Consider the following 12,500-nt stretch of genomic DNA (forward strand, 5'->3'; position numbering starts at 1 on the left):
ATGAATGGAGGTAGGGTAGGTATGAATGGAGGTAGGGTAGGTTGATATGAATGTAGGTAGGGTAGGTAGAATGGAGGTAGGGTAGGTATGAATGGAGGTAGGGTAGGTATGAATGGAGGTAGGGTAGGTATGAATGGAGGTAGGGTAGGTAGGTATGAATGGAGGTAGGGTAGGTATGAATGGAGGTAGGGTGGGTATGAATGGAGGTAGGGTAGGTAGGGTAGGTATGAATGGAGGTAGGGTAGGTATGTAGGGTATGTATGGCAGGTAGGTAGGGTAGGTAAATAGGTAGGTAGGTATGAATGGAGGTAGGGTGTGAAGGGTAGGTATGCAGGGTAGGTAGATTTGGTAGGGTAGGTAGGGTAGGGTAGGGAGGTAGGTATTAATGGAGGTAGGGTAGGTCTGAATGGAGGTTGGGTAGGTAGGGAAGGTATGAATGGAGGTAGGGTAGGTATGAAGGAGGTAGGGTAGGTATGAATGGAGGTAGGGTAGGTAGGGTAGGTATGAATGGAGGTAGGGTAGGTAGGGAAGGTAGGTATGTAGGTAGGTAGGTATGAATGGAGGTAGGGTAGGTAGGGTAGGTATGAATGGAGGTAGGTAAGGTAGGTAGATATGAATTGAGGTAGGGTGGGTAGGTAGGGTAGATAGGTATGAATGGACGTAGGGTAGGTAGGTAGGTAGGTATGAATGGAGGTAGGGTAGGTAGGGTAGGTATGAATGGAGGTAGGTAAGGTAGGTAGGTATGAATTGAGGAAGGGTCAGTAGGTAGGTAGGTAGGTAGGTAGGGTAGGTAGGTATGAATGGAGGTAGGGTGGGTTGGTAGGTAGGTATGAATGGAGGTAGGGTAGGTAGGTAGGTATGAATGGAGGTAGGGTGGGTAGGTAGGTAGGGTAGGTAGGGTAGGTATGAATGGAGGTAGGTAAGGTAGGTAGGTATGAATTGAGGTAGGGTAGGCAGGTAGGGTAGGTAGGTATGAATGGAGGTAGGGTAGGTAGGTAGGTAGGTAGGTAGGTAGGTAGGTATGAATGGAGGTAGGGTAGGTAGGTAGGTATGAATGGAGGTAGAGTAGGTAGGGTTGGTAGGGTTGGTAGGGTAGGTAGGTAGATAGGAAACAGGAAACCCAAAACAGGAAGTGATGTCAGAGAGAGGCTGCCATTAGCTGATTGCTATGATGGATGAATGCATATGGAGGTAGGGTAGGTATGAATTGAGGTAGGGTAGGTAGGTAGGTATGAATGGAGGTAGGGTAGGTATGAATGGAGGTAGGGTAGGTATGAATGGAGGTAGGGTAGGTATGAATGGAGGTAGGGTAGGTCTGAATGGAGGTAGGGTAGGTATGAATGGAGGTAGGGTAGGTAGATATGAATGTAGGTAGGGTAGGTAGAATGGAGGTAGGGTAGGTAGGTAGGTATGAATGGAGGTAGGGTAGGTATGAATGGAGGTAGGGTAGGTAGGTAGGTAGGTATGAATGGAGGTAGGGTAGGTATGAATGGAGGTATGGTAGGTAGGTAGGTATGAATGGAGGTAGGGTAGGTATGAATGGAGGTAGAGTAGGTATGAATGGAGGTAGGGTAGGTGGGGTAGGTATGTAGGGTAGGTATGAATGGAGGTAGGGTAGGTATGTAGGGTATGTTTGGCAGGTAGGTAGGGTAGGTAAATAGGTAGATAGGTATGAATGTAGGTAGGGTGTGTAGGGTAGGTATGCAGGGTAGGTAGATTTGGAGGTAGGGTAGGTAGGTATGAATGTAGGTAGGGTAGGTGTGAATGTAGGTAGGGTAGGTATGAATGGAGGTAGGGTAAGTATGAATGGAGGTAGGGTAGGTATGAATGGAGGTAGGGTAGGTTGATATGAATGTAGGTAGGGTAGGTATGAATGGAGGTAGGGTAGGTATGAATGGAGGTAGGGTAGGTATGAATGGAGGTAGGGTAGGTAGGTATGAATGGAGGTAGGGTAGGTAGGTATGAATGGAGGTAGGGTAGGTATGAATGGAGGTAGGGTGGGTATGAATGGAGGTAGGGTAGGTAGGGTAGGTATGAATGGAGGTAGGGTAGGTATGTAGGGTATGTATGGCAGGTAGGTAGGGTAGGTAAATAGGTAGGTAGGTATGAATGGAGGTAGGGTGTGAAGGGTAGGTATGCAGGGTAGGTAGATTTGGTAGGGTAGGTAGGGTAGGGTAGGGAGGTAGGTATTAATGGAGGTAGGGTAGGTCTGAATGGAGGTTGGGTAGGTAGGGAAGGTATGAATGGAGGTAGGGTAGGTATGAAGGAGGTAGGGTAGGTATGAATGGAGGTAGGGTAGGTAGGGTAGGTATCTAGGGTCGGTATAGTGGTAGGGTATGTAGGGTAGGTAGGGTAGGTATGTAGGTAGGTATGTAGGTATGAATGGAGGTAGGGTAGGTATGAATGGAGGTAGGTAAGGTAGGTAGGTATGAATTGAGGTAGGGTAGGTAGGTAGGTATGAATGGAGGTAGGGTGGGTAGGTAGGTATGAATGGAGGTAGAGTAGGTAGGTAGATAGGAAACAGGAAACAGGAAACCCAAAACAGGAAGTGATGTCAGAGAGAGAGGCTGCCGTTAGCTGATTGCTGTGATAGATGAATGCATATGGAGGTAGGGTAGGTATGAATGGAGGTAGGGTAGGTATGAATGGAGGTTGGGTAGGTAGGGAAGGTATGAATGGAGGTAGGGTAGGTATGAAGGAGGTAGGGTAGGTATGAATGGAGGTAGGGTAGGTAGGGTAGGTATGAATGGAGGTAGGGTAGGTAGGGTAGGTATCTAGGGTCGGTATAGTGGTAGGGTATGTAGGGTAGGTAGGGTAGGTATGTAGGTAGGTATGTAGGTATGAATGGAGGTAGGGTAGGTATGAATGGAGGTAGGTAAGGTAGGTAGGTATGAATTGAGGTAGGGTAGGTAGGTAGGTATGAATGGAGGTAGGGTGGGTAGGTAGGTATGAATGGAGGTAGAGTAGGTAGGTAGATAGGAAACAGGAAACAGGAAACCCAAAACAGGAAGTGATGTCAGAGAGAGAGGCTGCCGTTAGCTGATTGCTGTGATAGATGAATGCATATGGAGGTAGGGTAGGTATGAATGGAGGTAGGGTAGGTATGAATGGAGGTAGGGTTGGTAGGTATGAATGGCGGTAGGGTAGGTAGGTATGAATGGAGGTAGGGTAGGTATGAATGGAGGTAGGGTAGGTTTGAATGGAGGTAGGGTAGGTAGGTAGGTATGAATGGAGGTAGGGTAGGTATTAATTGAGGTAGGGTGGGTAGGTATGAATGGAGGTAGGATAGGTATGAATGGAGGTAGGTTAGGTATGAATGGAGGTAGGTATGAATGGAGGTAGGGTAGATCTGAATGGAGGTAGGGTATGTAGGGCAGGTAGGTAGGGTAGGTAAATAGGTTGGTAGGTAGAATGGAGGTAGGGTGTGTAGGGTAGGTATGTAGGGTAGGTAGAGTTGGTAGGGTAGGTAGGGTAGGGTAGGGTAGGTAGGTAGGTATGAATGGAGGTAGGGTAGGTAGGTAGGTATGAATGGAGGTAGGGAAGTAGGGTAGGGTAGGGTAGGGTAGGTAGGTATGAATGGAGGTATGTAAGGTAGGTAGGTAGGAATGGAGGTAGGTAGGGTAGGTTGGTAGGTAGGTAGGTAGGTAGGTAGGTAGGTATGAATGAGGGTAGGGTAGGTAGGTAGGTATGAATGGAGGTAGGGTAGGTAGGTAGGTAGGTATGAATGGAGGTAGGGTAGGTAGGTAGGTAGGTATGAATGGAGGTAGGGTTGGTAGGTAGGTATGAATGGAGGTAGGGTAGGTAGGTAGGTAGGTAGGTATGAATGGCGGTAGGGTAGGTAGGGAAGGTAGGTAGGTAGGTAGGTATGAATGGAGGTAGGGTCGGTAGGTAGGTAGGTATGAATGGAGGTAGGGTAGGTAGGTATGAATGGAGGTAGGGTAGGTAGGTAGGTAGGGTAGGGTAGGGTAGGTAGGTATGTAGGGTAGGTAGGGTAGGGTAGGTAGGTAGGTAGGTAGGTATGAATGGAGGTAGGGTGGGTAGGTAGATAAGTAGGTAGGTATGAATGGAGGTAGGGTAGGTAGGTATGAATGGAGGTAGGGTAGGGTAGGGTAGGTAGGTGGGTAGGTAAGTAGGTAGGTATGAATGGAGGTATGAAGGGTTGGTAGTTAGGGTAGGTAGGGTTGGTAGGTAGGGTAGGTAGGGTAGGTATGAATGGAGGTAGGGTAGGTGGGTAGGTATGAATGGAGGTAGGGTAGGTAGTGTAGGGTAGGTAGGTAGGTAGGTAGGTAGGTAGGGTAGGTAGGTATGAATGGAGGTAGGGAGGTAGGGTAGGGTTAGGTAGGGTAGGTATGAATGGAGGTAGGGTAGGGTTATGTAGGGTAGGTAGGTATGAATGGAGGTAGGGTAGGGTTATGTAGGGTAGGTATGAATGGAGGTAGGGTAGGGTTATGTAGGGTAGGTATGAATGGAGGTAGGTAGGGTTATGTAGGGTAGGTAGGTATGAATGGAGGTAGGGTAGGGTTATGTAGGGTAGGTAGGTATGAATGGAGGTAGGGTAGGGTTATGTAGGGTAGATATGAATGGAGGTAGGGTAGGGTTATGTAGGGTAGGTATGAATGGAGGTAGGTAGGGTTATGTAGGGTAGGTATGAATGGAGGTAGGGTAGGGTTATGTAGGGTAGGTAGGTATGAATGGAGGTAGGGTAGGGGATTGTAGGGTAGGTATGAATGGAGGTAGGGTAGGGTTATCTAGGGTAGGTAGGTATGAAAAATGAGAGTATAGTGTGTAGCGTCCATGCAGTTTAGTGTGAGTATCATGCAGTGTATATACAGACAGAGAGAGAGAGAGAGAGAGAGGGGGGGGGAGAGGGATAGAGAGAGAGGGGTAGGGATAGAGAGAGGGGGAGCGAGAGAGAGGGGGAGAGAGAGAGATGGGGAGAGAGAGAGAGAGGGGGAGAGAGAGAGATGGGGAGAGAGAGATAGAGAGAGGGATAGAGAGAGGGGGAGAGAGGGATAGAGAGAGAGAGAGAGAGAGAGGGAGAGAGGGATAGAGAGAGGGATAGAGAGAGGGGAGAGAGGGATAGAGAGAGAGAGAGAGGGATAGAGAGAGAGAGAGGTGTAGAGAGAGAGGTAGAGAGGCATAGAGAGAGAGAGAGGGGGGGAGAGAGAGAGAGGGATAGAGAGAGGGGAGAGAGAGAGAGAGAGAGAGAGAGAGAGAGAGAGAGAGAGAGGGATAGAGAGAGGGATAGAGAGAGGGGAGAGAGGGATAGAGAGAGAGAGAGAGGTGTAGAGAGAGAGGTAGAGAGGGATAGAGAGAGAGAGAGGGGGAGAGAGAGAGAGAGGGATAGAGAGAGGGGGAGAGAGAGAGAGAGAGAGAGAGAGAGAGAGAGAGAGAGAGAGAGAGAGAGGAGAGAGTGTAGAGTGAGTATCATGCAGTATATATCCAGGTGTCACTCAGAGAGACTTACTCCAACTCCTCAGACATCTTAGACACTCTCCTGCTCAACCTGCAGAGAGAGAGAGAGGGGGAGAGAGGGGAAGAGAGAGGGGGAGAGAGGGGAAGAGAGAGGGTGAGAGAGAGGGTGAGAGAGAGGGGAGAGAGAGGGGGAGAGAGGGGGAGAGAGAGGGGGGAGAGAGGGGGAGAGAGGGGGAGAGAGAGGGGGGGAGAGGGGGAGGGTGAGTCAGTAATAACATGGCAGATCTCATATAATATAACAGGTAGTAACAACATGACTGAAGTCAGGTAGACAGAGAGAAGAGGAAAGACAGACAGCACTATACTCACAGTGCAGCCATAATGTGTGTGTGTGTGTGTGTGTGTGTGTGTGTGTGTGTGTGTGTGTGTGTGTGTGTGTGTGTGTGTGTGTGTGTGTGTGTGTGTGTGTGTGTGTGTGTGTGTGTGTGTGTGTGTGTGTGTGTGTGTGTGTGGTATCTCACATCATTGGAGGCAGATCATTGTCTTCCAACCAGAACGGTCTTCTGTGAGACTCTCCCACCGCCTTCTCTCTCTCCTTCCCTATCTCCTTCCCTCTCTCCATCCCTCTCTCCTTCCCTATCTCCATCCCTCTCTCCTTCCCTATCTCCTTCCCTCTCTCCATCCCTCTCTCCTTCCCTCTCTCCTTCCCTCTCTCCTTCCCTATCTCCATCTCTCTCTCCTTCTCTCTCTCCTTCCCTCTCTCCTTCCCTCTCGCCTTCCCTCTCTCCTTCTCTCTCTCCTTCCCTATCTCCTTCCCTCTCTCCTTCCCTCTCTCCATCTCTCTCTCCATCTCTCTCTCCTTCTCTCTCTCCTTCTCTCTCTCCTTCCCTCTCTCCTTCCCTCTCTCCTTCCCTCTCTCCATCTCTCTCTCCTTCTCTCTCTCCTTCTCTCTCTCCTTCCCTCTCTCCATCCCTCTCTCCTTCTCTCTCTCCTTCCCTCTCTCCTTCCCTATCTCCTTCCCTCTCTCCTTCTCTCTCTCCTTCCCTCTCTCCTTCTCTCTCTCCTTCCCTCTCTCCATCCCTCTCTCCTTCTCTCTCTCCTTCCCTCTCTCCTTCTCTCTCTCCATCCCTCTCTCCATCTCTCTCTCCTTCCCTATCTCCATCTCTCTCTCCTTCCCTCTCTCCTTCCCTCTCTCCTTCCCTCTCTCCTCCCCTCTCTCCTCCCCTCTCACCATCCCCTCCTCCCTCCTTTCTGTCCTCCCACCAAACTGGGGGATAGGCGGGGTGGGAGGAGGAGTGAGGGTGTGGGAGGAGAAGGGGGTGGAGGGAGAAGAGGTGAAGGAGAGATAGGGCTTGTCCTCGAGACACTTCCTGGTTGGGGTTCTAGAGGGCGGGGCTTCAGTTCCTGTTGCTGTGGAAACGCCACTGCTGAGAAAGACGGGCCAGTGACATCATCAATCGGGGACAGTTCAACACAGACCAGACGAAACCAAGCGATCACAGACACAGCAGACCAAACCAAGCGATTACAGACACAGACAAAACCAAGTGATCACAGACCAGACCAAACCAAGCAATCACAGATACAGAGCACAGAGCTATCCAACCCAGAGCACCAGACAGTAGTAGTCAAACCCAGACCGTGATGTCTGAACACCACCAGACAGTAGTAGTCAAACCCAGACCGTGATGTCTGAACACCACCAGACAGTAGTAGTCAAACCCAGACCGTGATACATCAGACCAGACAGACAGTTACTGTTAGCTGTATACACACACACACACACACACACACACACACACACACACACACACACACACACACACACACACACACACACACACACACACGTTAGTGGGTAAGCAAAGCACCAAGCATCATCAGTGTGTGAGTCTGTCGTCCTGTCTGTACCTGGGTCCACCAGAGGGGGTGTCCTGGTAGAGTTGGTTGGGTCCACCAGAGGGGGTGTCCTGGTAGAGTTGGTTGGGTCCACCAGAGGGGGTGTCCTGGTAGAGTTGGTTGGGTCCACCAGAGGGGGTGTCCTGGTAGAGTTGGTTGGGTCCACCAGAGGGGGTGTCCTGGTAGAGTTGGTTGGGTCCACCAGAGGGGGTGTCCTGGTAGAGTTGGTTGGGTCCACCAGAGGGGGTGTCCTGGTAGAGTTGGTTGGGTCCACCAGAGGGGGTGTCCTGGTAGAGTTGGTTGGGTCCACCAGAGGGGGTGTCCTGGTAGAGTTGGTTGGGTCCACCAGAGGGGGTGTCCTGGTAGAGTTGGTTGGGTCCACCAGAGGGGGTGTCCTGGTAGAGTTGGTTGGGTCCACCAGAGGGGGTGTTCTTCTGTTTGGCTGCTCCAGGGACAGGCAGGAACAGGTTAAAGGAGCGTCCTGTTCCCCCCGCGCTGCGTTGGTATGCCCCGGTCCTACGAGCCAACATATCATCCTTCTCCAGGTCTGGTACAGGGCGCTCTTCCTCCTCCTCCTCATCATCATCATCATCATCATAGTTACAATGGCTGGGAGCGGGAGGCCTGACGACCGTTGCCACGTTGGGTTGCTGTTGAGGCATGTCCGTGGAGACCCTGGATTGCTGTAGCTTCCTGTCTGTGACTACTTCCTGTGCAGGGCGTTTGGAACCCGGCAGCGGTAGGAAGCGGTTGAATGTTGTTGTCGTGGCGTTGGGGGTCCTGGGGAACGCGCCTGTCTTCCTGGTCATCATGTCATCCATCTGAAGGTCCGGAACCTTCCTTTCATCTCTCCCTCCATCCTCCTCCTCCTCCTCTTCCTCCTCTCTCTCTCTCCTCTCGTACTGCGCCAGACGGGCTTCTAGCGCCAACAGGGTGGGAGGAGCCTCTGGGCTCAGGGGGAGGGGCCAGGGTTGTTGGGAGGCGGGGTATGTGAGGCGTCGACTCCGCCCAAGTGGCTGTGAGGTCATCAAGGGGGGAGAAGAGGTAGTGTAACTTTTGTAACCGTAGCAACAGGAAGAACACGACAACCCCATTCTGACACACACACAGAGAGAGAGAGAGAGAGAGAGAGAGAGAGAGAGAGAGAGAGAGAGAGAGAGAGAGAGAGAGAGAGAGAGAGAGAGAGAGAGAGAGAGAGAGAGAGAGAGACAGAAAGAGAGAGAGAGACAGAGAGAGAGACAGAGAGAGAGAGAGAGAGACAGAGAGAGAAAGAGAGAGAGAGAGAGACAGAGAGAGAGACAGAGAGAGAGAGAGAGAGAGAGAGAGAGAGAGAGAGAGAGACAGAGAGAGAGAGAGAGAGAGAGACAGAGAGAGAGACAGAGAGAGAGAGAGAGAGACAGAGAGAGAGAGACAGAGAGAGAGAGAGACAGAGAGAGAGAGAGAGAGAGACACAGAGAGAGAGAGAGAGAGAGAGAGAGAGAGAGAGAGAGAGAGAGAGAGAGAGAGAGACACACAGAGAGAGAGAGAGAGAGAGAAATAAAGGGAGAGAGAGAGAGAGAGACACAGAGAGAGAGAGAGACACACGAGAGAGAGAGAGAGAGAGAGAGAGAGACACAGAGAGAGAGAGAGACACAGAGAGAGAGAGAGAGACACAGAGAGAGAGAGAGAGAGAGAGAAACAAAGGGAGAGAGAGCGCGCGATAGAGAGAGCAAAAGGGAGAAAGAGAGAGAAAGGTAGAGATGGAAGAGAGAAATATAGAATACCTTTCCATCTCTCTATGGCAACTTCCTGTACAGCAATTAAGATAAAACACAGAACACATGTAGCTTCACACACAGCTACTCATAGAGCTAGTGACTTATGATAATAAATTAGTATAGCTGTAAGCAGCAATGAACGGGGTTCACAGAATGACAGAAAAGGCACAAGATCAGTCGGATAACAAAGCAAGCCCTCATGTATGAACTATTTTATTTTATGTCCAATCAGTTAAAAGCATTACCATGTTTATCTCTCAACAAGGATGACACAAGTGAAGTTTAGACTAGTGCAGCAGGTAATCATTCTTAAAGTCATTACTTAATGGATTTACTTTATATAGATGTTCTGGGTGTCAATGTGACTAAAATGTTATGATTTGTGAAATATTTTCAGCGTGTGTGTATTGGTACAGTTGAAGTCGGAAGTTTACATACACCTTTAGCCAAATACATTTAAACTCAGTTTTTTACATACTCCTGACATTTAGTCCTAGTAAAAATTCCCTGTCTTAGGTCAGTTAGGATCACAACTTTATTTTAAGAATGTGAAATGTCAGAATAATAGTAGAGAGAATTATTTATTTCAGCTTTTATTTCTTTCATCACATTCCCAGTGGGTCAGAAGTTGACATACACTCAATTAGTATTTGGTAGCATTGCCTTTAAATTGTTTAACTTTTTAGGGTATAGGGGGCAGTATTTTCGATTTCGGATGAAAAGCTTTCCCAGAGTAAACTGCCCTTATACTCGGGTCCAGAGTCAAATATTTGCATATTATTAGTAGATTTGGATAGAAAACAGTCTGAAGTTTCTAAAACTGTTTGAATGATGTCTGTGAGTATAACAGAACTCATATGGCAGGCCAAAACCTGAGAAAAATCCAACCAGGAAGTGGGAAATCTGAGAATTGTAGTTCTTCTTTTGAATCCCTATCGAAACTACAGTGTCTGTGGGGTCACGTTGGACTTCCTAAGGCTTCCACTGGCTGCCAACAGCCTTTAGAAAGTTGTTTCCTACTTCTCCTGTTACTGGGCAGAGAACAGTAGCTCAGCCAATGAGTGGACTGCCTGAGGACAAACGGCTTGGTAATGCGCGAGCCCACGAGTGCGCAGTTCCTTATTTTTCTCCTGGAATGAATACGCTATTGTCCGGTTGGAATATTATCGATGTTTTATCTTAAAAAGACCCTAAGGATTGATTGTAAACAACGTTTGACATGTTTCTACGAACGGTAACGGAACATTTTGACTTTTCGTGTCCTGATTTACGCTCGCGCGTTATGCCTTTGGATTAGTGATCTGAACTCACGAACAAAACGGAGGTATTTGGACATAAATATGGAGTATTTCGAACAAAACAAACATTTATTGTGGAAGTGGGAGTCCTGGGAGTGCATTCTGATGAAGATCAGCAAAGGTAATACAATATTTCTAATACTAATTCTGAGTTTAGGTGACCCCGAACTTGGCGGGTGTCTGTATAGCTAGCCTGTGATGGCTGAGGTCTGTGCTCAGAATATAAAAAAAGTTGCTTTCTCCGTAAAGCTATTTTAAAATCTGACACAGAGGTTGCATTAAGGAGAAGTATATCTATAATTCTTAAAATAACTGTTGTAAATTTTATCAATGTTTATGATGAGTATTTTTGTAAATTGATGTGCACATTCACCGGTAGTTTTGGTGGGAATACATTTTCTGAACATCACGCGCCAATGTAAAATGCTGTTTTTGGATATAAATATGAACTTTATCGAGCAAAACATACATGTATTGGATAACATGAAGTCCTATGAGTGCCATCTGATGAAGATCATCAAAGGTTAGTGAATATTTTAACTGTACTTTTGGTTTTTGTGATGCATGTCCTTGCTTGGAAAATGGCTGTGTGGTTTTTCTTGTGAAGTTTATGTCCTAACATAATCTAATTTTATGCTTTCACCATAAAGCCTTTTTGAAATCGGACAATGTTGTTAGATTAACGAGAAGTTTATCTTTAAAATGGTGTAAAATAGTTGATTGTTTGAGAAAATGAAATTATGAGATTTTTGATGTTTTGATGTTTCGCGCCATGCTGTTTCACTGGCTGTTGAATAGTGTGTCCCGCAGGTGGGACGGTCACGTCCCACCTAGCCCAGAGAGGTTTTAATGACTCCAACCTGAGTGGATGTAAACTTCCCACTACAACTGTATACTGTGGTCATCTTCCAATTCTGGGACTTTGTTTTGTCGAAATCTGTTTGTGTAAATCAGTTGGTCCACTCCACAGTAGTGTTCTAAATCTCAGTTGGTCCACTCCACAGTAGCGTTCTAAATCTCAGTTGGTCCACTCCACAGTAGCGTTCTAAATCTCAGTTGGTCCACTCCACAGTAGCGTTCTAAATCTCAGTTGGTCCACTCCACAGTAGTGTTCTAAATCTCAGTTGGTCCACTCCACAGTAGCGTTCTAAATCTCAGTTGGTCCACTCCACAGTAGTGTTCTAAATCTCAGTTGGTCCACTCCACAGTAGCGTTCTAAATCTCAGTTGGTCCACTCCACAGTAGCGTTCTAAATCTCAGTTGGTCCACTCCACAGTAGCGTTCTAAATCTCAGTTGGTCCACTCCACAGTAGCGTTCTAAATCTCAGTTGGTCCACTCCACAGTAGTGTTCTAAATCTCAGTTGGTCCACTCCACAGTAGTGTTCTAAATCTCAGTTGGTCCACTCCACAGTAGTGTTCTAAATCTCAGTTGGTCCACTCCACAGTAGCGTTCTAAATCTCAGTTGGTCCACTCCACAGTAGTGTTCTAAATCTCAGTTGGTCCACTCCACAGTAGCGTTCTAAATCTCAGTTGGTCCACTCCACAGTAGTGTTCTAAATCTCAGTTGGTCCACTCCACAGTAGTGTTCTAAATCTGGCACCAGTTCTACCAGGGGGACAATGTTACAGGCACCAGTTCTACCAGGGGGACAATGTTACAGGCACCAGTTCTACCAGGGGGACAATGTTACAGGCACCAGTTCTACCAGGGGGACAATGTTACAGCCAGGGCCAGTCCAGTCCAGTCCAGTTCAACGCTACAGCCAACCACTGGTGTAGACAGGGCCAGTCCAGTCCAGTCCAGTTCAACGCTACAGCCAACCACTGGTGTAGACAGGGCCAGTCCAGTCCAGTCCAGTTCAACGCTACAGCCAGCCACTGGTTTAGCCAGGGCCAGTCCAGTCCAGTCCAGTCCAGCGCTACAGCCAACCACTGGTGTAGACAGGGCCAGTCCAGTCTAGTCCAGTCCAGCGCTACAGCTAGCCACTGGTGTAGCCAGGGCCAGTCCAGTCTAGTCCAGTCCAGCGCTACAGCCAGCCACTGGTGTTGCCAGGGCCAGTCCAGTCCAGTCCAGTCCAGCGCTACAGCCAGCCACTGGTGTTGCCAGGGCCAGTCCAGTCCAGTCCAGTC

At 48.5% G+C, this 12,500-nt stretch overlaps 1 protein-coding gene across 5 annotated transcripts in view; it reads right to left on the reverse strand.

Moving 5' to 3' along the window:
- Positions 1-12,500, reverse strand: part of LOC106595830 (LIM and calponin homology domains-containing protein 1) — a 60,563-nt gene that overhangs the window by 25,158 nt on the left and 22,905 nt on the right. For 4 of the 5 annotated variants that reach the window (XM_045713828.1, XM_045713827.1, XM_045713826.1 and 1 more), the window contains one exon: positions 5,468-5,506. In XM_045713828.1, coding sequence (XP_045569784.1) covers positions 5,468-5,506 — 39 coding nt within the window. Of the gene's footprint in view, positions 1-5,467; positions 5,507-5,936; positions 6,084-12,500 lie in introns of those variants that run through there. The other variant, XM_045713830.1, reaches the window with a different exon arrangement.

This window comes from Salmo salar, unplaced genomic scaffold (genome assembly GCF_905237065.1).
Source record: "Salmo salar unplaced genomic scaffold, Ssal_v3.1, whole genome shotgun sequence".
Taxonomy (NCBI): domain Eukaryota; kingdom Metazoa; phylum Chordata; class Actinopteri; order Salmoniformes; family Salmonidae; genus Salmo; species Salmo salar.